We start from the raw sequence: 25,283 nt of genomic DNA on the forward strand, positions 1-25,283 counted from the left end.
CGCTTAGAGCCGCCACCAAATGATGGGAGCATCATCAGATAGATGAGATGGGATGCATGCATAATGTATCCATCGGACCCCGTCCCCGGAGGAAGGTGAAATGATTCAAGGACCGAGCACCCAAAGCTGGACATCAGGCTGTCTCCGTTTAAACCAGGGAACTGCTGGCCAGCACATCCAAGGCGCTAATCCGCAGGGATGTTCTGGCCCCATCGGAGTTATGGTTGTTTTGGGTTTAGCGCCCGGCCCACCAGTTATGACCTTCCCTTTTGGCCGGCCCTCGCCCCATCCACCACGCGACAGTCCTGAATCCGGGGTCTTCGGGGTTTGAAATTGGGCGGGGATGCCGAGGGAGGAGAGGGAGCAGAGGGAGAGAGAGAGAGAGAGAGATGGACAGAGAGAGACAGAGAGATAGAGAGGGAGAACGAGGGCCGTGGTAGCAGAGAGGTCGACACCATGTTTACTCTATGCGATCTGACGCTCGATCGGATTGCCTGAGGGAGGCCAGAGGTAGCATGTGCACTAATACGAAAAAAAAAAAAAAAAGAATGGGGGCACGGGCCAAAAAGCAAAAATGCAAAAGCGCAAAGGATCGACATGCGATCAAGTTCGGTGCGATCAGCCGTTTATGGGGCTAGTATGTGACAGGTAAGCAGGATCTGCACTAACCGTAGCCGAGGTGGACGGGGACTTTCCGGCCTCCCAGATCGGGTCTAGCGGCCCATCGTCTGGAGGTGCGGCCAGGGGCGTTAGGGGCAGTTGGCGGGCACATCGCGCCCCTCTCATTGGTGGCGGCGGGTGGGGCGTAGGTTGCCTGCTTGCTGTCGTACAGTGGTGGGTTTCTGTTCGCGTGGGCAAATCGTCATGGCTGCCCCACTTGCAGGGTTAATCTCCGACAATCAAAATAGTATTTTTCTCGTACGGAAAAATCAATAAATTGAATTAAATTTAAATTTCAATCCCAAACCAAAAATCAGAAATTAATTAAATTAAGCTTTGGAACGGATTGTCTCACCTGTGGCTTGCTTGCTTTCAATAGGAAATACACCCATACTTCGGTAAATCTCACCCCACTGAGCGACTATCACTGTCGGTACCTGTGACTCCGTACGGGTAAATTACGGGGTGGAGGAGAGGGGGAAGGGAAGGTGGAAATGGAAAAAGTGGAGGGGGCACAATCGGCATCGTCCGCGGGCGATCATCCACGCGAAACCCGGCCACCTGGTTGTGGTAGTTGACGCCCTTGGGGGTCTTGTCTCTCTTAGTGTTCGGGCGTGGACTATGTATAAACCCTCGCTCCCCGTACATCTTCGATCTCCTCTACTTCGAACTTCCTGCCATCCTCGTCCTCCCTCCTCCCCCCCCCCCCCCCAAAACACACACACACTTTCTCTACTCTCTCGAGGGATCGGTATCAATCTATATCTACCGCATTAATCTATCCTTCCCGATTTATCCCCCAATTCCTTTTCAATCTATCATCATGGATTTGGCCAACCTCCTCCACGGCACCGCCTCGGCCCCCAAGCCGTATACCGAGAGCTACGGCAAGCGCTCATTCCAAGCGCCTCTTTCGCCCCCAGTGGAGGATCAGCCCAAGTGCTCGCTGCCCTCGATCTCGACTCTGCTGGAGGGTGCCGATGGAGCTCAGCATGCAGCTAGTGAGTACCCCGATATCCCACCTCCTGTCCAACAACAATCCTCATACTAATCAACCACCCCTCAGAGCGTCAACGCCTCAGCCCGCCTGCTCACCAGCGCGATGCCCGCTACGACACAGTCTGCCTGCCGCCCACGCCGCCACTCCGGCCAGGCTCAGGCTCCGGCCACAGCAGTGCCTCGCACTCGCCCATCGAGCGCCATACCACCAAGCACACCTCCCCCCACCCCCACCGCTCCTCCATCTCCAGCACCACCAGCTCCACGGCCCCCCAACAACATATCTCCCACGCCGGCCCCTACGCCTCGCCCGCCCCCAGCGTCTCCTCATCCACCTACACATCCCCCGTCGAGACCACCCCCCCAAAGCACCATGTACTACGCCCGCCCACCCAGCACAACCACCTTCAACCCGCCCACCCCAGCAACCGCGCCCCTGCCCACCAGCCAAGCAGCCTCGCCCGCGCTCATCTCGCCCGTGACTCCCGCCTGGCAGCACCACCACTATTTCCCGCCGTCCAGTGCGGCGCCCTACCAGCAGAACCACGACCGCTACATCTGCCGCACCTGCCACAAGGCCTTCTCGCGGCCGTCGAGCTTGCGCATTCACTCGCACTCGCATACGGGCGAGAAGCCCTTCCACTGCACACACCCGGGCTGTGGCAAGGCGTTCTCCGTGCGCAGCAACATGAAGCGCCACGAGCGCGGTTGCCACTCTGGTCGGCCGTCAGTGCCTCCCGCTGCGACTCTTGTGTCGTGAGAAAGCGGAATTTAATCTTGCAGACCAGACCCAAGTCAGGAACTCGATTCGAGTCTTGTCTTGTCTTGGCTGGTCTTGGCTGGTCTTGGCCTTGGTTCTCCGGGTCTTTGTTTCTTGTCTCCTTTGTTACGATCCTATGTGATCTCCTTGTCCTTGTGTTGGTCTGGGGACGGGGCGTTTATTGAGTTTATTGAGGTTTCGATTTTAGGGCCTCGCCCCTGGTGCTTCTCGCCGTGATACCCTGGATACCTTGTTGGTTTTTGTTGAAATGTTTGAGATATTGAGCTTTCTGGTCGGATTGATATACTAGATGGATGGGACTGGGACTCGATATAAAAACCCCCTAAAATTACGAGGCAATGTATTATTTCTATGATTCTCTATACTTTTCTCTCCACTGTGCACTCTAGTCTTGAGGGCGTAGAATCGTCGGTGTGGGGATGGGATGGGATGGTTTCAGGGTCAGGGTCAGGGTCAGGGTCTTGGTCGTTCTTGTTGGTGGGGTCTTACAGTAAGATGATCTTGTGGAGTGTCCGGCGAATCTTCGGGATAACGCGCAGGACTTGTCTCGGCCTGTCGCACCCGTGGAACCGGAGGTGGAGGTGCACGTAGTACGCATGTGGATTTGAGCAAGCACAGCTATATACAGCTGCCCGTGTGTCTTGGGGAGTCCTTCTGTCACGTTGTGGTCAGGGGTTATGTTAGTGTAATCTAGGTCTATGCACAAGCTGAACGGGTTTGCTCAATGTCTTTTAACAAATGGAATGACTCCGGAAAGGGGAACCAATTTATCCAGTCTATATCCAGTTCGTATCTATGAAAAGAAAAATGCAGAAAAGGGACCAAAATCGTCAGCGAAGATATGCCGGAAAGCGACGATAGATGAGACCCATATATCCCTGTCCAACCATCCAAATCCATATCCATACCCATATCCATATCCATATCCAAATCCATATCCATATCCAAATCCAAATCCATATCCATATCCAAATCCATATCCGTATCCAAATCTATATCCGACCCATTCATAAATCATCAATCTCATCTTCACCACTCACTCGCTCACTCCAACCACCATATCCATATCCATATCCATACTCCATCCTATTCATCCATAAATCATCAATCTCATCTTCATTCCCACTCACTCATCAAGGACGCCCCTCGCCAACGCCGCCAAACTCGTCTCATACCTAGCCGGATTATGATCACTCAACATGCCCGACGCAAACCTCAACTCGCCAAAGAAAGCATCCACATCCCTCACAAACCGCATCTGCACCCTCGTGGCCGGTCGGCCAAGCCGCGGATACCCATCCCCGCAAAAGTCCGGCACAGGCGTGAACGCCTCCCGCTGCAGGACGCGCATCGTCTCGACGACAAATACCTCGCCGGGGGGCATCAGTTTCGGGGCGCGCATCTCGTCGCGCAGCAGGCCGAGCATTTTCCAGGCCCAGGCGTCCTCGCCCACACCGTCGCCGGCATGGAGGACGTGCGGGGGCTGGTTGACGTAGAATTTGTGGATGATGCTTTGGCGCAGGCTTTCGTGCAGGCGTCGGCGGACCTGCGACTTGGCGCCCGAAATATCGCTTTTGAAGGCGAGGGAGGCTGTGTGCATGTCGTGTAGGACGCCGAGAGAGAGGCTGGGGACGACATCTTGGCCATTGACAATTGTCGTGATCAGGCCGCGGGTCGCGAGTCGGAGGAATGGGGACATCACGGCTGGTGGGCCGTAGGCGTAGACGTGGATTGGGCGGCCGGGGGGTAGGTCGTAGGCGGGTGGCGTTGTTGGGGGTGAGGAGCCGTGGCTGGTTTTGCTGTCGACTGTTATGAGGCGAGGCGGGGACGTAGGCTTATAGGATGCCGTCACGAACGATGTCCCCGTGTGAGCGCTGTTGGGCTCGGCGATCATCGTTGCCAGCAGGGCTGCAACGCCGCCCCCCAAGGAGTGGCCGCATAGGACGACGCCGTAGTCTTGAAATTCTTCCAGAGCGGCGCGCAGAGTAATCATGACCCGGCCGCCGCCACCTTCAAGCAGTCGCTTGGCGGAGGCGTGCATGCCCTTGTGCACTTTCCAGTTCTTTCCCTGCCATTCTAGATCGTCGTAGTCGCAGGTCATATCGGTGAGGATGTCCTCGAAGCCCCATGTCCCCCGAAGAGTCAGGACCAATGCCTTGGACTCGTGGTCGATGGAGAGATAGTGCACAAGGGGGAATCCGCTCTCGGTCTCACCAGCTGCATTGGATCCGCCCGCGGGGTCGACAAACGATGAGAGAAGAATTGTCGACGGAGGAAGGCCAGCGTGATCTGAGAACGCGCTGTGTTCATGGCTGTCAGACAGAGGAGCCGGTAGACTCTTTGTGCCTTTGGGCACACCCATGACCTTGAGCGCGCTAGCGCCATATGATGCAGACGAGAAGCGACAGAATCGGCGGATGTTTTGAACGAAGTGTCTTTCAGGAAAGATGCCTGGTACCAAACCATCGCGATTTAGGGCCTGAATGGTGCTCACATCTTCATACGCACTCTTGCGAGGCCTATGTGCCAGCACAAGCGATGTCTCCGAGCCCGCAGTGGCGACTGAGTACATACTGGGTGTGAAGGACTGAGATCGTCTGTGTAGGGCCGATGAGCTTGGCCGGTAGTCGTTCACGGATACAGTTCCATCCGCCTCCGATCTGGTCAAGGACAACGAACTGCTACTGCGAACATGGGCCCTCATAGCTGCCGGCGAGCCGGGGCGCAAGCCATCATTGCGGCGCGAGAAAGTATCCGTATGAGTCAGGAGAGACTCTTGACTCCTTTCACGTACTGCAAAGTGCCCTGCCCTGGAGCTGCTCCGGTCGGGAACTTGGCGAGGAGGAACATGTCTAGCGTGCGCCCTGGGCGACGGGGGTGACTGAGGCGAGCTTGGAAACGGGGATCTGCGCAATCCTCTATTCGGAGCCGGGGTGCTTGGTCGAGCGTCGACCGCCTCGGTGTGTCGCCGCTTGGGATCCGACCGGCCAGAAGTCTCGCGCACAGTCGCTTCTCTGACAGAGGCAGCGCCTTTTGTCAGTCTGGTGGGCAGGCGTGTACTGGGGGGGCTCAAGGAGCTGGGTGATTTCAGAGCCGGCTTCTTGGGTGGTGGCCGCTTGGGATGCTCGTTATTCTCTGTCGTGCCATTCTGTTTGACTCTTTTGGCGAATCTTGCAAAGGAGGGTTTTCCGAAGGCGGGTTTCTGACTGTGGTCGCTTGCAGATTCAGAACTTGTCGCGTCCTGCCGCATGATGGTTATATCGCTTGCGGAATCGGGATGCGGATGGACCCGGCCATGTGGTGCTCTGACATGCCCGTTGGGCAGCGGATTCGGAGGAAGTGATCTTGGTGGACGTTGCATCTCTGTCGGGCTTGAAACGCGTGGAGCGTCGTGAGGGCGGAGCTCAGTGCTTTGGGATTTATTAAAAGCGGTTCGGAATACGACAGTATGTCTTGGAAGCCGCTGGTATTCTGGCACAGATGTGTTGTTATACTCGTGGTCGTGATGGAACCTCTCCTCAACCATCATCGTACCCGGGGGCGCAGCTATTTCCGCCATATCATCGTCAAATATGTCCACAGTGATAGTCCGCGCGGTCAAGACCTCCGATTTGATCGAAGCGTGGCAGCCTTGGGGCAGTTGGCTCATAATGTAGGACCGAATGTCGTCGTCGGATACTTGCTGTTGACCATCCAATTGGAGCGAAAGGCGAGATCCAGAGAAGGGTTCTGTAAAGCTTGGTCGCCGATGCACTGCGTCAAATGCCTCGTCGTCATGGCCCGGCATCACAAAGGACGCACTTTCAGGTTCTGCCAAGTCCTCCTGATTCCCATCTGGGAACTGTACTTGATGTGTTCCAACGACATCGGCCCTGAGGCCATTGTCCAAAATCACAGTATCCCAAACCACTTCATCGCCACCCTTTTGACGGAGATTGCGTTCCGTATTCTTCTTGCCCCAGCGCTGGAGGAGCGCGAAACCCACGGAGCCAAGAAAAAGATCTCCAACGCCAATCTTCTCGGCACTAGCGCCCGTATCGACGGATCTAAACTCGCGTCGGATAAGAGTAATGATGGCCGCAATGGCCCTCGACGACTCGGTAGATCCAAGGATTGCATCGAGAGTTGATAAAAGAGCCTGTGAGAAATTTGCAACCGACGCCAGCGTGGTGGACGAGAAATGAAAAGAGGCTGCGGCAAAGAATGATGCCGAGGTCACGGTTGTATGGAGAGTTGCTAACTGTTGGACATTTGAGTATTTGAACGTGACCCAGAAGGGATTCGGATAACATACACTTCGCTCCAATAATGATTCCGCCTCCATCCGCCCATGTTCATCACCACTGCGGATGGCCACATCTCTCCCAGCCCTGGTTAGAATCCCCTCGATAACGGCACGGCCCAATTCCAAGCCCGTCAACGTCGTCGCCCGCGCACCATCCAAGGCCACGCCGCCAAAGAACGTGCCCACTCTCAACGACAGCGATGTAGACTGTGTCAGCAGCGAAACGAGCGATGCAACTGGCCGTGGAAGTAGTGTGGTGCCTGAGGTTGCGGGCACATGGCTGGCGCCGGCGTCCAGGGTGACCTGCGCTTGTTTTTGGTCCTGTGGATCCTTTTCAGGGTCACGATTAGGCTTCGCAAACATCATGAGCCATGAGGGTGATGTCGTGGATGAGGATGAAGAGGAGAGAGAGGGGCTGAGCCATGGAATCCGACATTCTGTATCGATGACTTGGAGGGCGCCAGTCATGCCTGATGCGCGCGTCTCGTGCCTGGCCTGACATGTGATTCAGGGATTCCCAACGACGCGTTCGTTGGGATGACGTAGAGGGTACATCGGGTTTTTGTCCATTTGGCCCAGGCTGGGCTCTTAATTACACTCGTTGACTCGTGTTCGCTGCGGTTCCCAGGTACTTGGTACCTGTGCCTGGCTAGTTTACATCATCGCCTTCACATCGCCCGCGTGCTGCACCTTGCGGATCATCTTCCGATCGCACTCGGCCACAGTGCGGATCCCTGCCAGCCCCATACTCTGCCAAAGATCGGCCAGCAGGCCCTTGAATACTTGCTTCGCGCCATTGCGCCCGTCGATACCGAGCCCATAAATCACCGGTCGGCCGACCAGCACCGCCTTGGCTCCCAGTGCCAGCGCCTTCATGACATCCACTCCCGTCCGCACGCCGGAGTCGAAGAGCACAGTCAGGTTGTCGCCGACCGCGTCGACAATCTCCGGGAGGACATCGAGAGACCCGATGGCACCATCGAGTTGACGACCTGTCGGGGATGTGAGAATTTGCGTGTTACCCTTGTACAATGCTACGGGGGTACAAAGTATGCGCGATCAAGGGGAGCGGGGTTCACGTACCGCCGTGGTTGGAGACCACAATCCCGTTGCACCCGTATTCCAGCGCCTTCTTCGCATCCTCCACGTGCTGGATACCCTTCAACACCATGGGCCCATCCCAGTGCTTCCGCACAAAAGCCAATTCCTCCCATGTGTGGGGACCGCTCGCGGCAACCTGACCGAGCCACGCACGCGACGCACCCAGAATGTCCTCTTCAATGGTGCACCCGGCCTCTTTCTCAAACTTCGCGCGGAAAACCGGATCGCTGAAACCAACCTGGCATCCGACGCCCTTGAGAAAGGGAACGTAAGCCTGATCCAAATCCGCCGGGCGCCATGCCAGAGACCAGGTGTCGAGCGTGATAACTAGCACGGAGAACCCGTTCTCCTTAGCACGCTTCAGCAGCGACAGAGTGATATCGTCATCCTTGGGCCAGTAAAGCTGGTACCACCTCTTCCCGCCGTTGCTTGCGGCTGCGACTTCTTCAATGGTGCTAGTCGCGGCCGTGCTCATGGTGTAAGGCACCCCGAGTTCCTCACAGACCTCCGCCAGACCCGTTTCTTTGTCCTCGTGGAAGATGCCCTGCACACCGACGGGAGCCATGATGAGCGGGTTGTCGTATTTCTGTCCGAACAACTCGACGGAAATATCCTGGCGGTCCATCTAATTTTAAGATCACAACGGTCAGCTTGTTTACCGGACTGACTGTAGAGTATGAGAGTAGACCGACACTGCGCAGCATGCGCGGGATGCTATAGAACCTAATTAGCACCCATCCAGCCGAGCAAGAACCAAGGCCGAATTACTTACACCTTCCACTGCCGGAACGCCAACCGATTGCTGTCCATCGTCGCCTTCTCGCCCGCACCACCAGCCACGTAATTAAACGAGCGCTCTCCAAGCGCCTTCTGCGCCTGCTGCTCCAACAGCCGAGGATCAGTCGTGACACTAGGCAGGATGCCCATCAGGGCACCCTTGCCGTAAATCTCAGTCTGGTAGCTTCCGTAATTATCCTCAGACATGACTAACAGGCGTGATCAGCAGGATTATAGAAGTCGAAGTGGCCAAGGGTCGCAAAGCTGGGGAAATGCCCCGGATGGGGTTAGATCGGGTGAGGGGTTGAACCTCGGTCGGTATGAGGCCCGCATTGGAGGGCCGAGCGGGTGCCCTGAAGTATACAAGCGACCTCGCATCATTGCGCGTTGACTTGAATTGTTCCATGTCTGTCATGACCTTGAGGACGCGCGTGCATACAGGGCTTCGTTGGAGTTGCTTTGCTGTGTTAGGACGTACTTATCCATGGGCGATCTCCTGTGGCGATCGCAAAAACAGGGTCTGCACCCGGGGGACTACTGGTCGATAGTTGGGCGATCCCTGCAATGCATCTTCTCTGCTACGTTGACGTACCCATGTACTCTGTGCTTCACCGCAGACCCATGCGAGGTGATGTTGATCATTATCAAAGGGCTAATGATTCACTTCAACCTAGCCTGGCGTGCTTGACCATCCGAGAAGTGCTCCGATTCCGCTGCAGGCGACCCGCTCCCTTAGCGCTTGGCAACCTTAACCCTTTAAGCGTCCCTGCCAGCAAAATTTTCTCTGGCGAGCTAATCATATCTTCGGGTCCATTAAGCCTTTCTCGGCTTAGCGACATGCTATTAAGCTCTTGACGACTTGGTTCTGTTTGTATCAGTCATCTGTGAAGCATCCCATCGCCGAAGGGATGGAGGGGCATGTCGAACCGAAGGGGGACATTGGTCCATCGAGGCCCGACGAACCTGAGCCTAAGCTGGCGGATGAGACCAGCTCGGTGCCGACGCTGGTGGAGGAGAAATTGGAGCGGAGGTTGATTTGGAAGATTGACCTGCATGTTCTCCCGATCGTGGTGTTGTTGTATCTGTTCAGCTTTCTTGACCGAGGTGCGTGTTGCCAGATCCTGTCTGACTCACACAGTGGTTTACGACTGAAGCAATGGACAAATCCTGACCAATGGCAGTGAATATCGGCAATGCGCGCTTGTATGGTCTAGAAGAGGACTTGGGATTGGTCGGGGATCAGTACCAGATCGCGGTCTCGATCCTGTTTGTGACTTATTGTGTATGTCCATCGTTTCATTTTTGCCCTTGCCATTCCCCACCTCCCCCCCCCCCCCCAACCCACTTACGGTGATATCCAGTTCTTTGAGGTGCCTTCCAACTTGATAATCAAGAAACTGAGGCCCTCTCGGTATATTGCCGTTATTTCTGTGCTGTGGGGGATTATCGCGACCCTCACGGGCATCTGCCAAAATTATGGCGGCCTCATTGCCTGCCGTATTCTTCTGGGGATTGTCGAGGCGGGGCTCTTTCCGGGCTTCATTACCTATCTCACCCTCTTCTACAGCAAACGAGAGATCGCCCTGCGAACCGGGTACCTGTTCAGTAGCGCTGCTATTGCGGGTGCCTTTGGCGGCCTTCTTGCATATGGCATCGGCTTCATGGATGGTGTCAGCGGGCTTCGGGGATGGCGGTGGATCATGATTCTCGAGGGGATCCCAACCGTGATCCTAGGTGTGGCGACCTGGTTCTTCCTGGCAGATGAGCCTGACACTGCTTATTATCTGAATGAAGAAGAACGAGCGCTTGTCGTGCGTCGCCGTAGTCGCTACGTGGGCCAGACAGCATCTGCCCAAAAGTTCCACTGGGCGGATGTCCGGGAGGGTGCGCTCGACTGGAAGATTTATGCCTTTTGCATTGGCCAGTTTGGCGTGGACACCATGTTATACGGGTACAGCACTTTCCTGCCCACCATCATCAAGGGAATGGGCAATTGGTCCACGGCTGAGGTCCAGGCACTAACCATCCCATGCTATGCTCTCGGCGCTATTGTCTACCTCGGCGTAGCCTGGCTGAGTGATCGAATCCAGCACCGCGCATTCTTTATCTGTCTCTTCAGTGCCATCTCCGTCATTGGCTACGGCATTTTGATTTCGGATACCTCGTCGGGAGTGCACTATTTCGGCGCCTTGCTGGTCGCTCTGGGTCTCTATGTTACCGTCGGTCTGCCGCTGGCCTGGTTACCCACCAACCTGCCCCGGTACGGCAAACGCACGTTCGCGACAGGCCTGCAACTCACCTTCGGCAATATTAGTGGTGTCATGTCCCCATTCCTATACAAGAACTCAGAGGGGCCGCGATTTGTGCGAGGCAATGCTGTCACGCTGGCACTGGTGGGGTTCGCCGGGGTATTGTATGGTGTCATGTGGGCTTGTCTTCGTGTGATTAACAAGCGTCGTGTTCACGGTCTCGAAGATGAGAAGATTGCCTCCTTGTCGGAGGCGGATATTCAAGAACTTGGTGACCGGAATCCTCGATTCCGGTATAGCACTTGATGAATGGAAGGAGAAGAGGAGCATTGTATGACCATATAATACGATTTTTACTTAGACACCTACCAGTTGGACGGCCTACTGATCTCGACAAATCTTGGGTTTGCGTCCATGAAGTGAAGCAACACACTGCAGAACTGATCATCTTGAATATTGTGCGAGAATGAACGGTAGAAATTGGTAAAATGAAATATGTATATAGAGAAAAAAAGATTAGACCAAACCGGGGTTCGAGCGGGGCCTCTTCCAGCTGAGTAGTGCCCAACTATTGGGTTAGTTAGTAAATGCGCAATCGTGCGATGAAACACAGCGAGAATCATACTGTATTCTGATTAGTGGACGTCATGATGGAGGAAGTATGTTTTCCATCCAGGCTTATATTTCTTCCGAGAAGACATCATCAAGGAGCAGATGAAAAACAGAACTTGACGGAGGAAAAGAAACACAGATAGGAGCGGGTCGGATAATCCCGTAGCCACCGTGACGGTAATATCAATTCCAAGGGATATACTTTGCCACTACTAGCAGCACTAAATATCTTGGGGGACACGCGCAACACCCGTCTTCCAACTACGCACATTGCAACAGATCTGTCCTGGAAGACCCCCACTGCCTTGCCGATGGAGGATCATATTTGAATGAATGACCTGTCCATCCTGGGATGGTATGTAGGGATGAGGGGATATACATGTGTATCAATACAATGATCCAATTTTGCGGCTGCTCGGGCTATGTTGCGGATACCCACTACGTGAACGTGCGGAAAGAAAAACCAGGGAACTTTGGTGACGTTGTTGGCAAGAGAGAAACGCCAAGAAGATCCATCTTCTACTCTAGGATTGGACTCTAGTGACCGAGGGAGTTCTTGCGTTGTTTAAATCCATGAGAGAACGTATGGACATCGACGGAGTGTGGTGGAGCTTGTATACATGGATATCAACATGTGGTACAGATCACTACTATAGGATAATTGAAACATACTATATAGCTCGGGAATAGTCATAGAGGAAGAGTATCTGCCATATATCTCCTATAAATATTACAGATCCCCGCAGTTGCCGTGGGGGTTAACTTGGGCGAGAGTTAACTAGCAGTATCATGGTATTTGCCTTCGGCCATATAAGCGCTTTGTTGACCTGTTTAACACAACGCATTGAATAAAGGAACAAGAGGTGAGCCCTATTATTAGATCTCAGAAATCAGTGGCATCTCCCGAAGCAAAAGCAAACAAAGCACCAACTGCCCGGATGCTTTGACGGAGGCTTTGGTAGCAGTCCCCACGTGACCTGTATCCCGGCGAACCAGTCGTGTTTACCAAAAAGTTTCCCTCCTACGGTCGCCTTTTAAGGACTCGCGCTCGCCCCATCCGAGGTGAAACATACTCTTCAAAAAATAATTAATTTCCTTCTTGCGACCCATCATCTCCCTCGACCTTTCTGGATTAATAGTGGTCTCCATTCATCATGGAGTACCACGCCGTACCGCCCGAGGAGCGCGCAAGAGATCAGGATGGCAACCTTCTGCCCTGGGGCTACGTTTACAAGGAGTGAGTACCAAGCTGGTCACTAGCTCAGAGCTTGCCCATACCTCCTCCAGAAAGCTGACTTCTCTCAGTGAGTCTCGCAACCCCCGCCGACCACCAGAGGAATCAGGGCCTTTTGGCAAGAGGAGAAACGCCCGATACGAAGCCCGATCACGAACCCGCACCGGCACCCCAGCGAGGCGCGAGAATCCCAATGTGGTTGAGTTCGGCCGTCTCTTTGCCCAGCAGCAAGAAGACGAACGGCCGACTGGCCTGCCCAAGTCCTCTTCCTCAGGCAGCCTCGACGGCCCGCGGAAGCAAACCGAGAAGGTCGCAACCGAGTGCATTCTCTATGGTTACAAGGCGAAGGATGGCGAGTGGAAGGTGATCGATAAGTACGAGCGCATCTCGCAGGGCATGATCTGCGAAGATTATCCGCGCAGCGATCCCAACTCTGCCAGCCAGTACGCACAGCTGCTGAGCGGCGGTGACGTCGTGATCCGTGCCAACCTATCCGCCGATGCGAACCGCAAGTCCAAGCGCTACGATGGCGGGTATCACTGGATTAAGGTCACGTTTGATTCCACGCAGGCCGCAGACCGGGCGTGTTTCTACTCGCCACAGGAGATTGACGGACACTTGGTGTTCTGCGAGTTGTACCACGGCCATGGTCCGGCGGAAGACAGCGCCATCGCCGCAGACTCTGCGGCAGCCACGAAGCTGCGCAATAAAGCCCCGCGCACCTTGACCTCCACACACTCGACCGCCTTCCTCACCAGTTCCAGCAACGGCAGGGATGCCCAGAGCTCATTAACGCTGCCGCGGTCCTTCGCCATGAACAACCTCTCCAGCGTCGGCGAGCCTGAAGAAGAACAATCCCTCGACTCGTCGACCACAACTGCTACCTCTGGCACGGCGACCGCGACCGCGACCGGAGCATCGACCAGTGCTGGAGGTTCCTCCTCGCTGCACCAACGAAACCTATCAGCCGCCGAGCCCAGACCCGAGTCCGATTTCATGACGCACATCCCCACCGTTAGGCGGACGAAGCTGCGCCCACTGACCGAAGCCCTCCCACCCGGACCGACCCTTACCGAGCGCGTTTTGCGGTCGATTCCTATACTGAGCTGGTTTACGGGTGACATTGTGGGTGACGGGCCACAGCTGAAGGAAGACGGGAGCTTTGATCACGACAAGTCTGGTGTATACTGGCGGTTCTGGTTTATGGTGGACCAGGTACTGGGCACCGATGTATGTGGGTTGAAGGAGGAGCCTTGAATTGGCGGCAGGTAGGGCTTTCTTGCAAAGTCCTTCTTGTATTCAATTCGACCCTTCGGTCTACACTATTACCCCAGCATGCAGCTCCGCCCGGTACCAAAACCCCATAACCCTCCAGCCATCTCTGAAGCAGAGAGGTGCGTGATCGCGTCGAGTGGAGCAGATTGAAAAGGAAGGGACTTTGTGAGGTCCGAACACAGCATTACTCAGGCGTCGCGGTTGATATTTCTTCTGGTGTATGATAGTCCCGCCGGCACTTTTTTGATGTAGACGTTATGAACCGTCCTGAACTGGGACTTTTACGCTCAACCAGCTCCTGTAGAAAATTTGTAGTGATGTGACGTTCAGGCAGAGTTCTAATGCAGGAATAACAGCGCCGCGGCAGGTATTACGTTGCCGTCAATTTCCCATTGGGACCTCGATCAAACAGAACCGAAAGCTCTAGCAAATGATCTCAAGCCCCAAGCCCAAGCATCAAAAGAAAGAGAAAGACACACGGCACCAAGCAAAAACTGGATGAACACATTTCATTGATCATCGACCACTTAATTTTGAATATTCCAGCATAGCGAGAAAGAAGTCGTTCTATGTTGCACGCCTCGGGCGCTTACTCGACCTTGCTCTCGAAGTTCTCGCCCTCGACCAGATCGGGGATATCGTCCTCGTCATCGTCCTTCTTGTCGCCGCCCTGGGCCTTCTGCATGTTCTGGTACGACTCGGCGAGCTTGCGCAGCGAGGCGAGGCTGTCAGGGCCCAGCTGGTTCAGGATGCCGGGGACGAGCTCGGTGAGCTCCTTCTCCTCGCCGTTGCCGTAGAGGGCGAAGGTGTTGGAGGGGACGGAGGCGTGGACTGCAGAGAGGTGGATGTTAGTTTAGGTGGTATCTTTTGCAGATAGGCGGGTGGGCCGGGGGGGGGGGACGGTGGAATGTCCTGGGATGCTAAGCGGCTGTATGGGGCGGAACTCACCGCGGGGAGCAGCGAAGTGGATGACGTTGCCGTCCTCCTTGAACATGTTGACCTCCTCGATGCCCTGGATGGGCTGGACGTTCATCTTCTTCAGGGTGGTCTGGAGCTTCTTCTCGTCGGCACCGGCGGTCTTGTGGACCTTCTTGACCTTGCGGCGGGGAGTGCCCTTGCCTCTGTAGGTGGGAAAATGAGCTTGTTAGCTGGATTTATTCGCATGGCGAGTGGTTTTGTGTGGTTGGGTTGGGGATTGTGGGAATCGGCCGGGGGAGAATTGTGCGTGGTCCAGTGCTCGAATATCTCGGTCTTCAACTGCTGGACATGTAGCGCCCTGCCAGAGACATGATATTGTGTATCGGATAACCGGTCGGATCGGTACTGACGAATTGGACTGCACCGCACGATTCGTATCCGTCGATTTTAAGGTGGGGGAAGATGCCGGGGGTTGGGGTCGGAGATTCAAGGACAGAATGATACATACCCTGTCCAAGAAAAGAAGAGTCAGTCAATGCGTTCTACACGCTCGCTAGCAGCGAAACAGCTCCTCATCGCGAAGGCAATGTCTGTTTGTGAAGCCCCAGGACCAGACCGAGCACAGCGGCAGATCCAACGCGATCCCGCCAGCTAGCTCCGACCTTGACGTCCTTAGCACCTCCAAACAAGACCTCCCGCGACCAGGACCTGCCTCTCGAAGGCGCTGCCTAAGAAGATCACATACCAATCCGCACGCTCGCCTGCATTCTAGCCAGCTTGGCCTGATCCATTGTGTCGGGTCTGAGGGGTGTAATCTGAAGTCGTAGCGAAGCAGCGAATGTGTTAGCCGAAGATGTCCGAACGAGTCATGAAAAGAGAGGAATCCAAGCGTCGCTGAATCTCGCCGAAGGAGTTTGCAGGACGGAATTCGGGCGATAAAAGGTGATGGCGTACCGGTGGGGGAAAATGGGTGGTGGAGGGGTATACGTTCGAAGAGCGAGGTTGAAGGGAAGGTGATGATGCGCATCCCAAGAGTTTTGTGTGGGGTGGCCCGAAACGGTATCTTCGCTAATGCGCCGCGGTGAGTGGCCCGCACAGCTTTTTGCAGGACACCATTCATGCTCTACGCTACGTCTTTATTTTCTATCGTTTCTATGGCCTTGTAGGGGTCTTGTTTAAGGGTGCTGGGGGTTGTTTTGTTGCGTGGCGATGCGGGCTTTCGATTGTGGGCGAGGAGGGACGCTGCTCGGCTAAACCCTAACCGCCGGTCTCGAAGTCAGAGGGAAGACTCGCTTTACGAGAGGCGAAGGGGATATACAACACAACACAACCCCACGTCGATCCGAGTTCAAGCTGTTTGAATACTATCTCCGTCTTCCTCACCCCCCGCTTTCTCATCTCCGAGTGTAAAATATCTCCGCCACGGGTGGTCCGCCTGGAACCCGAGCTCGCATTGCTCAAGGGCGCCTTGAACCCCTCCAGCCTGCGGGTAATCGGCGTCTGCAGTACTTGGAGCACAGGAGCTTCTCCGTGCGCGTCAGATTCACAATTGTATCATTGGCCACATTGAACACCTGGAAGGCCCAGCCCACTCGCCTGCAGCGCGGCCTCGTACATGCCCGCCCCAATCGCGGGCATCGGTATACGACCATCCGTGCACCTTCCACAGACCGGGCTCGTGCAGTAGCAGAAGTCCTCGTTGTACCTCGTCCGGCCCAATGACGAGCCCCCTGTGCAGGCCGTAGATGTCTGCCTCGTAGCGGGCCGCCTACCCGCGGGCCACGCCCTCGTTGCAAAGCTTCACGATCGCATACGGTGTCCGTCGGATAGACAACTTGCTCCTTATCGATCAGAAATGAGCTGTAGTTGGCGTCGCCTTGGGCGAAGGAGGCCCCGTAGACGGTGACGCTGTTGGCGATGACGCCCTTGTGGACAGGTGGTGTTGATGATATACGTGCCCTGTTCGCCTGGAACGCCTCCCTGTCGGCCATCAGCCTCAGATCTGATTTCAGGATCGTGTATCCAGTATCACAAAGCTAGGCGATGACGGACTGGCAAGATTTGCTGGAGCGGCCCATGAACATGATGAAGCCGCAGACCGCGATGTTCGAGGTCACCTTTTGAGTTTTCTTCGAAGATGCTGACCAAGTCAGGGTATCAGATGATGTCGATGCGGAGACGATGATTCCTGGGAATCCATGGAGAACAGGCAGGCTGTTGCTGGGATAGGAATCATCCTGATGACTTTCCTATAGTTCCCCTCCCTCGAGCTCTCGCGATGGCTCGAAAGCACCAGTCAGTGTGGACGCGGAGCGCGAGCATCGTCCGTATAATATGTCCTTGGTGCGGGGGAACATATAGAAAGTATCAACGGCACGCGCAGCCCGTGGCTTTGTACAACAGCGGCGTCAGGCTCGATTGCATCTCGGAAGGGAGGGGGAAGAGGGGCGTGGTGTGAGACGGGACATTAGATTGCCAGTATAATGTGAGATTTGATCGAGATCTATAACCCTATAACCTATATTTTGTAACTATCTACTAAACTCGATGCAGGTTGTCGAATGTCAGAGGGACCCGATTGTTTGACTTGCGGAAATGTCGCTCACCGAGCGGACGAACTTCCGGCGGGGAAGTTCTGCAGCCCTGAGCCATCATAGTGGTTATAGTTGGGTGTAGTTTAGCATAGCCGACGGAAGTTAATATAGTTAATTATAGTTAATGGCACAACTCCAGCTGCCGAATCGGGGTTTGGCGTGTAATTAATGTTCTCGAGGACTGTCAGAATTGTCATGATGGTCAACATCGGACCCCGATCCCTTTTTGCAGCTGCGGAGTTGCATGCCAGTAATATCGATCGATGTCCGGCAAAAGTCCCCGCGGCTGATGGTTTCGGACTGTCTTGTGACCGGATCTACATAGCTCGGTCTCTCAGTCTCTCATTCTCTACCAAATCCCTCCCCTCGATGTCTAGTATCTGCCAAGCTGGCCCTGCAGCCCTGATTGCTCCCAGCCCCGCAGTACCACCTTGGTTTTCAGCTGCAAATCCGCAATAACCAGACTCCACTAGACGGGCCCCCCTGCATGCACCATCGCGACTATTGCATTGGACCCGATCACCCTGCTGAACATATAAGCGTGTCATCGCCCATGAGCTGACATGTGAGCTACCTGTCCGGTTCTGTTCCCGTCTGGCCATCTCCTTTATCCTTTTCCTCCCAAAGGTTCTGAGAGGTTTGTATACGCCGGTGGTGCCTTGCCGAGAAATATACCACGCTCTCCACGATGCGGTTCCTGTGTCTACACGGTGCCAGCACCAATTCCGAGGTACGTCCGTCCTACTTTAATGGGCCTTCCAGGGCACACAGCCTCTTCAGTGTCTGACCTCAGCCCAGATTTTCCAAATTCAAACCGGCGGCCTGCGCCAACCGCTCGAGGAAAAGGGCCACCGCTTCAAATTCATCAATGGCAGCCTTCCCACCGGCGTGGAGGAGGGTACGTTCACCCCCCACTCTGCGCAACCCTCCATGTACAACCCCCCTCTACAAGAACCTGCACTGACACACGCCCTACAGGCCTCGAAGGTGTCGTCGACGGCCCCTTCTACAACCACTACCCGCGCGACCCAGCTCTCCCCAGCGCACAACTAAGCGAAGCATTCGAACACGTCCAGCGCGCGATCGAAAGTGACGGCCCCTTCGATGCGGTAATGGGCTTCTCGCAGGGCGCCGCGCTGGCCGCCGCGCTCATCGCGCACCACACCAAGACGCAACCCACCGCGCCGCCGCTCTTCCGGGCCGCAGTCTTTCTCTGCGGTGGATCGCCGTGGGAGGGCTCGGGGATGGTGCGTATCGTGCCGCAGCCGGACACGTATGTGATCAATATTCCCACGGCGCATGTGGTGGGCAAGCAGGACCCGTTGTACCCGGAGAGCATGAAATTGTATGGGTTGTGTGAGCCGTCGAAGGCGGCATTCTGGGATACGGGGTCGAAGCATATGGTGCCGTTTGATCAGAAGAATACGGAGGAGATGGTGCGGGTGATCGAGGAGACGGTTGCGAAGGCCATGAGGGGGTGATTGCATAACATGCGCTGGGACTCTGGAGATTAGTACGGCCGGCCGCGGCTCGCCGTGATCCCTTTCATGATGTGCACGAGGAGAGGACTTGTGGGGATGAGGTGGTTATCCATATTCCAGCCCGGACGGCTGCAAATGCATTAGTCTGTTCAGCGACTTCTATGAAACATGCATTGATATGTACCCCGAAACATCAAAAGGAAAAAGCCGTAGAAGGAAGACGCTAGTGCTGCTTCGCTGGGGCTGATGCCGGTTTCTGAGGCTGGCACTTCGCCCACATCATTGCAGCGAGCAGTACAACCAGCCCCAGCACCAGCGAGTACCCCCATCGTGCACCCACAGCGCCTTTCATGCCGTGTTCGTCAAGTCATAATCCGGACGACGCCCGGCCATCGCCCTCCGGGGGAATCGTCTTCTCCAGGAACTTCTCGAGGTCACTGACCTCGTCCGGATCCGCGCTGTGACCAAGACCGCTAGCACAATCCAGTTAGCATACTTGCTCGCCTCAATGTCCAAGTCAGAAACGTACGGGTAGGTGTTGAACGAGACATCCTCCAGCCCAATCTCCTTCAGCATCTTCGCCGACCGCTCGCCGTACGCATACTTGACCACCTCGTCCTCGTCGCCGTGTCCCAGGAAGAACGGCGTCTTCTTGTTCGGCCACTCCTCGGGCACGAAATTCTTGATGCGATCGCTCAGCAGCAGGTAGCACGACAGTCCGAACACACCGCCCAGCTTCTCCTTAGCCGTGACACCCGTGAACACGGACATCGCGCCGCCCTGCGAAAACCCGCCCAGCACGATGCGCGAGGGCTTGATTCCCTTGTCGGTCTGCTCCTTGATCAATGAGTTGAAGTAGTCGCGCGAGTGCAGGATGCCGGGCTCATCTTGGCTACGGACGTTGTCTTCGAAGTCGAGCTGGAATGGAAAGAATCGGACGGTTAGCGGATCCTTTGTTTGGTTTGGGGAGCATTTTTGTGGACAAGGAGTGCGGAGAGGGGTGTTTACATCGCGGCCAAGGTGGGCAATGTCGTACCAGCCAGGCATGGCCAGGCCCATATTCTGTCCTGAGTTAGTAAGGTTCTTGTCGCATATTTGAGACCAGACTTACCACTGTGATCGGGATGTTGGGCGCATTGGGGAAGATGAAAGCGACCTCGTCGAACTTGCCGCGGCGGCGCCAGTTATGGGCAAGGGCCATCCTGTATGGAAGTCAATGATAGCTCTCGATAATATGGGGCAAAATCAGATTTCGTACCAGCCAGCACCGCTAGAACAAAGAAAAAGGGCATGTTAGCTCATATTACCAGCATCTATCCGAGGTGGCCTCTGTTGACATACCTATCGCCGAGGCCGTGGGCCATGATCACCGTTGCGGTGTGCTTCGTGAGCGCGGGAACCACTAAGGGGGCGCGAGCAGTCATTTTCTCGAAATTGCGTAGATGCCACAGGTAATTGGGATCAATCTAGTGGTCGCAGCCGAAGGTGCTGCGCCAAGATAAGGCCCGGCGCTGGAGGAGTCAGAAGACAGTGGGAATCATTCTGCCGACTAAAATTTGGCGGTGAGCGAGAGTAGAAGGCGGTGAATACAAAACACTTGCTGAGAGATCTGAGGAAGTCGGCACTAACCCAATAAAGAAATCGCAGATTGGAACACACGATTGAGTGGATATTCAAATACCCGAAGGTCTCCGATGCGGCTGTGGCATTTTTCGTTTCCCATGGCTGTCCGAAATATAAAACCGCTCTGATGCGGTAGAGCGTGTTCATTTCTGTTCACACAGAAATGCCAACCGATATGGAAAGAGCGATGACATGATGGCTATTTTATGTATCACCTATGTGGAAAGTGAGTAGTGATTCTCTCATCCTAAATACTCTCAATTTTCATGTTAACATTAGTTGGCGTAGTCGCAACGATTACACCGATTTAGACAATAGCCATCTAGGGAAAGCAGGGGCAATTCCTATATGGCCTGGGTGATTGCTGCACATTAAAATATATGACAGGTAATTGCAGTACTTTTCTTGACATGCATAAATGAAGGAGGAAGACAACCGGTCCAAAGGTTCCTCCATATCAGATGCATCGATACCATGTCATGGTACTTGTCTGGAAGGCATTAACAGCGGATTCACACGGCAAATAATGTTTCAGCGTAAAAGTTCCAAATTCACCGTCAGGGTTTGAATCTACTGCCTATAAGGATACTCAAAACCACAACAAAGCTAGGAGACATGGTATTCTCTAATGGTGTGATTCCCCTAAAGCCTAGAAATTCAGCTATCTTGTAGGCACGTTTAGAAATCTGAACTGAACTATTTCCGCGTTGGTTGTATTGACAAGTCAACCGAAGAGTTTCTACTCTAGAAAGCTATTCTGCGATTTGAATATTGTTTTAGTCAATTCTAATCAACTCGTGGGAGTTGCTCGACCCTCGGACTTCCCATCGCGGGCCAGCACTCGTGTTGAAGATGCGCCGCTGAACATGGCGCCTTGGCGAGCAACCTTCAACTTGGGGACTGAGCGGTACAGTAGGATAGGATGGTTATTAATGGAGATTCCTATCGCAATCGAGCTGGATGAAAGTCGGAATGACTCAAGGGGGAGCTATTGAAAGCAGCGAAGCCGGATATCTTCTAACCTCAGTCGGCCCTTGCAAAGTTTGATTTTGGAAGCATCAACCCCACAGGGCTGTAAACACTATAAAAATAGTAATAGGCCACAACTATGAACTTCGGGCTATACTCTCTGCTTGAGACAGACATCGAAAAGAGTTTGATTTGGAGTCCCATACTCCAAACCTTGTCAAGATTGACTGCAAGAGCAATAGCTTAGTGGGGTATCCTGTTTAAGGAATGTTGCAGCTCCTCGGGGAATTTGTCCGCAACCCACTTCCAAATGGAGGGACAGCCATGCCATTCTCAATGAGCATTCCTTTACCTATTTCGTCTACATACCATTCCCGCCAGCCATGAGCTGTCACGCGCTTTTGGCACGGACAGAGCTTTGAATTTATCGACTGGGCTTGATTGCTAGTAACTCCAGCTAGAAATTGAGGAAAGCACTCATAGTAGACACAGCATAATTCGACTACTGAATGCACAGCCCGCGTTATCCACAATTGTACAGTCGTAACCGCGATAGAAACAAGAATTTTGTGTTACGACAATTGCAAGATGGCGTCGAATATGTATCGTCACTTTGTAATCTACAGATCGTCCCCCGAAATCTTGCTTTTGTGTTGATTAAATCTTTCCGACGGCCATGCCTATGACAGCCGTCAACAATATGTAGTCTTCCCGGATATAGGTAGGCTCATGTCAGTAGATTATACGCACCAATTAACTCAATACAATAGAAATTAAGGATTACGTACAAGGTGACTTGAGAATATGCCATTGTTACACATAATTCCGCTTCCACCCTCTAACACTTTCGTCATTGCCGGATGCGGTAAAGACGGTGGTCTCGACTCCCGCTGTGCAGTGCATGCCACAGCAAACAGTTCGACGGACACGGAAACCAAGATGCTTCTAACTAAACAACCAATTACAGTAGAATGTATTGATCCGCAAACGATATCGAGAGAATCGTATATCAATCTTTTGTGTCCCCGATCGGGGCCTCACACCTTGCAAAGATCCGCTCGCTAAACTCTTCTACGAAATCCTCAAGATCAATTGAAAGCCTTTAAGTGATCCGTCACATATTCCACACCAATTTATTCAAATATGCAGCTCACCTACGCCGCCGCGCTTGCTTCTGCGCTCTTTTCCTCCGTTGTCCTCGCCGCTCCCTCCGAGGCTGGTAGGAAGCCCGTGACAGCCACCATCCAACTTGCCAATGATCAATCCGGTGCCAACGCCAATGTCGTCGTCCCTGTCGATGGTGTGAAGCGACCCGTCCAGGAACTCTGGGGCAAAACTGCTATTGCCCACAATGGCCTTGTCTTCGCGTCGAGCGCTCAGATGACAGCGTTCCAGCGGACGACAGTCTGCACCTTCACTGAAGAATCCCGCCTGACTGCAAGCCTGAGCGGCCAAAAGACTTGGGTGTCCCTGGGCAGACCAGTCGTGGACCTTTGTTCTGCCTACGTTGTGTGTGTATGTGAGGGAATGTGAACGCTGCGTGATGGAGTCCAGCGTTTAAAGGTTGGTGGATGCGGAAGAATGTGGGGTTTCTGCTTAGTACATGTACTTTTGATTTGCCATACATAAAAAAAAAAAGGTTAAAATTATATATCTAAATGAAAGCAGTGATGTGCACTGCTGGCGCAAATGAAGCAGGGGAAAATGAGCAAGAGAAACGTAGTGTAATGAGCTAGTCACCGAGTCTCCAAGAAAGAGAAGGAGAAAAAAGGAGAGAGAAAGGAAGCATACCATAGGCGGTATGTGGCATCACTTGCGAGTTGTGCATTGTCTGAACTAGAAGGCATATCTATTTCATCAGTATAATAGTGTATCTAGTCTCTAGCTATAGAATCTAGTTGTAATTTTCGCCCGTTCGGTGTATCTGGGTGAGACGATTCCCTTCTTCAGCAACTGGAGAGCCTCGGTTAGTCTTTTAGCAGTTAGCTTCCTCGGTCTCATCTGGGTGTGGTTCTTCGTGCCAGAGCTACCTGGATGATCCCTAGAAAGCATTGACGACTTATTGTCGTTACCCTAGTACAAGGTTGGCCGACACGGCCATAAACTTATGCCAGATACAGATACTCTTCAACTTCAGGAACATGAGAAGCTCTCAGCTACATCACAGGCCTAGCTTTTGGAATAAAGTCAGTGAACTGAATACAATTAGTAGAACAGTCTCTCTTGATAGATACCTAAGCTAAATTATAGGTCGGGTTTCATCTTGGGAAAACATGTTGCATCTAGCTATATCAGTCTAGGCTATGACGGGAGATATTCAACGGGGCCAGCTTAGAGATGTGATTGAGAGATGGTGGTAGTAGATAACAAGAGATCGTCGATATTGGGAGCGCCCCAGGGCCGGTGTGGCCACAACGCCCGCGTTCACGCTTGATCCTGAAGTACAGATGAAAACATGAGATATTCGGGCACCTAATGAATCAGCCCGGGCTTGGTAGTAAGCCGCCAGCCCACATAGTTTGACAAGATATAAGATTCGCAGTATGGGATTGATGGCGCTTGGAAAATCCTGTTCAGGCCTGCTTGGCTTTCAGAGTGCTTTTCCCGAGGTTTCCCGCTCCTGAAGCACCTTCCGTACACTAGGCAAGACGTAACGTCCATAGTCGATGGCATCGTTCAGGTTATCATAGCCACGAATGGAGATAAGCTCAGCTCCGAGATCCACATAGTCCAGTATGGAGTCGTTGATTGTCTGCGGCGATCCGACGAGCGCCGTGGATGCTCCACGCGCATTAGTTGCAGTAACGGTAGGGTACCAGAGAGCGCGGTCCTGAACCTCCCCCCTGGCAGCAATTTCCAACAGCCGCCGGGAGCCAACATTTTGAGGAGGCGGGGCGTTCGCAGGGACCCTGCTTTGCCCATTAGCTCGGGCCTGATTGAGCGTATCCAGAGTTCGGTGGGCCTTGGCCCAAGCAAGCTCGTCTGTTTCGGCAATAATAGGACGGAAGGTGACCCAGATTCGGGGCCGATCATTCTCAGCACGACCAGCTTTTGCGGCCTCCGCATAGATCCGGTCGATTTGCTGCTTTGTCTCCTTAAGCGGTTCGCCCCAGAGGCCGAAGATATCGGCGAGGGAGCCGCCAATACGATACGCCTCGTCGGAGGATCCTCCAACAGACACGGGGATCGTGCCATTGACCGGACGGACTTTGTTGCTGAACTGCTTGAACTGATAGTATTGTCCATCCCAGTCAAATGGATCTGCAGAGTCCCAGGCGCGGCGCAAAATCCGGATGTACTCCTCAAGGCGTGCGTAGCGCTGATCTTTGGCCAGGTAGTCGCCCTCCCTAGCCTGTTCCACATCACTGCCACCTGCAATAAAGTGCACGACAGCTCGCCCCGAACTCAGCTGGTCCAGGGTTGCAAGCGCCTTTGCGGCAACTGTTGGGTATAGAGTGTTGGGCCGAAGCGCTATGATGATTTTGAGGTTTTTGGTCACTGCTGCGATAGTCGCACCGACTGTGAATGGGTCGAAAGAAGATGAATCATATGGCACCAGAGTGTAGTTGAAGCCATAATCATCCAAGGACCGAGCGTATCGGACAAGGTATTCGGGATCAATTGCGGCATTAGGAATCGGGTTGATTTCTGTAGATGCGTTGGGGAATGTGAGGCTGATGAATTCTGTCGGCATTTTGAAGCAGGGGGATTTTGGCTCTTGCGTA

The 25,283-nt window shown here is 53.9% G+C and overlaps 10 protein-coding genes across 10 annotated transcripts; 5 read left to right on the forward strand and 5 right to left on the reverse strand.

Moving 5' to 3' along the window:
- Positions 1-1,483: 1,483 nt before the first annotated feature.
- N7482_004985 (C2H2 finger domain transcription factor mtfA) lies at positions 1,484-2,419 on the forward strand (the record flags this gene model as incomplete). The annotated part of the gene is made up of 3 exons (XM_056687110.1): positions 1,484-1,661; positions 1,727-1,834; positions 1,911-2,419. 3 exons carry the CDS (start codon positions 1,484-1,486, stop codon positions 2,417-2,419), a joined length of 795 nt encoding a protein of 264 aa, XP_056542665.1.
- Positions 2,420-3,566: 1,147 nt separating this feature from the next.
- On the reverse strand, positions 3,567-7,088 carry N7482_004986 (lipase family protein; the record flags this gene model as incomplete). Its single annotated transcript, XM_056687111.1, has 1 exon — positions 3,567-7,088. The coding sequence occupies one exon, from the start codon at positions 7,086-7,088 to the stop codon at positions 3,567-3,569; it is 3,522 nt and encodes a 1,173-aa protein (XP_056542666.1).
- A 291-nt stretch (positions 7,089-7,379) lies between these two features.
- On the reverse strand, positions 7,380-8,810 carry N7482_004987 (lactate 2-monooxygenase; the record flags this gene model as incomplete). The annotated part of the gene is made up of 4 exons (XM_056687112.1): positions 7,380-7,717; positions 7,809-8,451; positions 8,519-8,540; positions 8,599-8,810. 4 exons carry the CDS (start codon positions 8,808-8,810, stop codon positions 7,380-7,382), a joined length of 1,215 nt encoding a protein of 404 aa, XP_056542667.1.
- A 701-nt stretch (positions 8,811-9,511) lies between these two features.
- N7482_004988 (putative MFS transporter) lies at positions 9,512-11,158 on the forward strand (the record flags this gene model as incomplete). Its single annotated transcript, XM_056687113.1, has 3 exons — positions 9,512-9,707; positions 9,785-9,885; positions 9,965-11,158. 3 exons carry the CDS (start codon positions 9,512-9,514, stop codon positions 11,156-11,158), a joined length of 1,491 nt encoding a protein of 496 aa, XP_056542668.1.
- A 1,460-nt stretch (positions 11,159-12,618) lies between these two features.
- N7482_004989 (uncharacterized protein) lies at positions 12,619-13,955 on the forward strand (the record flags this gene model as incomplete). Its single annotated transcript, XM_056687114.1, has 2 exons — positions 12,619-12,701; positions 12,770-13,955. 2 exons carry the CDS (start codon positions 12,619-12,621, stop codon positions 13,953-13,955), a joined length of 1,269 nt encoding a protein of 422 aa, XP_056542669.1.
- A 607-nt stretch (positions 13,956-14,562) lies between these two features.
- Positions 14,563-15,682, reverse strand: N7482_004990 (nascent polypeptide-associated complex subunit family protein; the record flags this gene model as incomplete). The annotated part of the gene is made up of 3 exons (XM_056687115.1): positions 14,563-14,804; positions 14,922-15,092; positions 15,637-15,682. 3 exons carry the CDS (start codon positions 15,680-15,682, stop codon positions 14,563-14,565), a joined length of 459 nt encoding a protein of 152 aa, XP_056542670.1.
- A 2,491-nt stretch (positions 15,683-18,173) lies between these two features.
- N7482_004991 (uncharacterized protein) lies at positions 18,174-18,966 on the forward strand (the record flags this gene model as incomplete). Its single annotated transcript, XM_056687116.1, has 3 exons — positions 18,174-18,219; positions 18,279-18,383; positions 18,464-18,966. The coding sequence occupies 3 exons, from the start codon at positions 18,174-18,176 to the stop codon at positions 18,964-18,966; spliced, it is 654 nt and encodes a 217-aa protein (XP_056542671.1).
- A 367-nt stretch (positions 18,967-19,333) lies between these two features.
- On the reverse strand, positions 19,334-20,390 carry N7482_004992 (palmitoyl-(protein) hydrolase; the record flags this gene model as incomplete). The annotated part of the gene is made up of 5 exons (XM_056687117.1): positions 19,334-19,439; positions 19,496-20,028; positions 20,078-20,168; positions 20,225-20,236; positions 20,308-20,390. The coding sequence occupies 5 exons, from the start codon at positions 20,388-20,390 to the stop codon at positions 19,334-19,336; spliced, it is 825 nt and encodes a 274-aa protein (XP_056542672.1).
- Positions 20,391-22,701: 2,311 nt separating this feature from the next.
- On the forward strand, positions 22,702-23,091 carry N7482_004993 (uncharacterized protein; the record flags this gene model as incomplete). The annotated part of the gene is made up of 1 exon (XM_056687118.1): positions 22,702-23,091. The coding sequence occupies one exon, from the start codon at positions 22,702-22,704 to the stop codon at positions 23,089-23,091; it is 390 nt and encodes a 129-aa protein (XP_056542673.1).
- A 1,057-nt stretch (positions 23,092-24,148) lies between these two features.
- N7482_004994 (LLM class flavin-dependent oxidoreductase) lies at positions 24,149-25,252 on the reverse strand (the record flags this gene model as incomplete). The annotated part of the gene is made up of 1 exon (XM_056687119.1): positions 24,149-25,252. The coding sequence occupies one exon, from the start codon at positions 25,250-25,252 to the stop codon at positions 24,149-24,151; it is 1,104 nt and encodes a 367-aa protein (XP_056542674.1).
- Positions 25,253-25,283: the final 31 nt, after the last annotated feature.

Source organism: Penicillium canariense, assembly GCF_028826845.1.
Source record: "Penicillium canariense strain IBT 26290 chromosome Unknown utg000003l_segment0_segment0, whole genome shotgun sequence".
Taxonomy (NCBI): domain Eukaryota; kingdom Fungi; phylum Ascomycota; class Eurotiomycetes; order Eurotiales; family Aspergillaceae; genus Penicillium; species Penicillium canariense.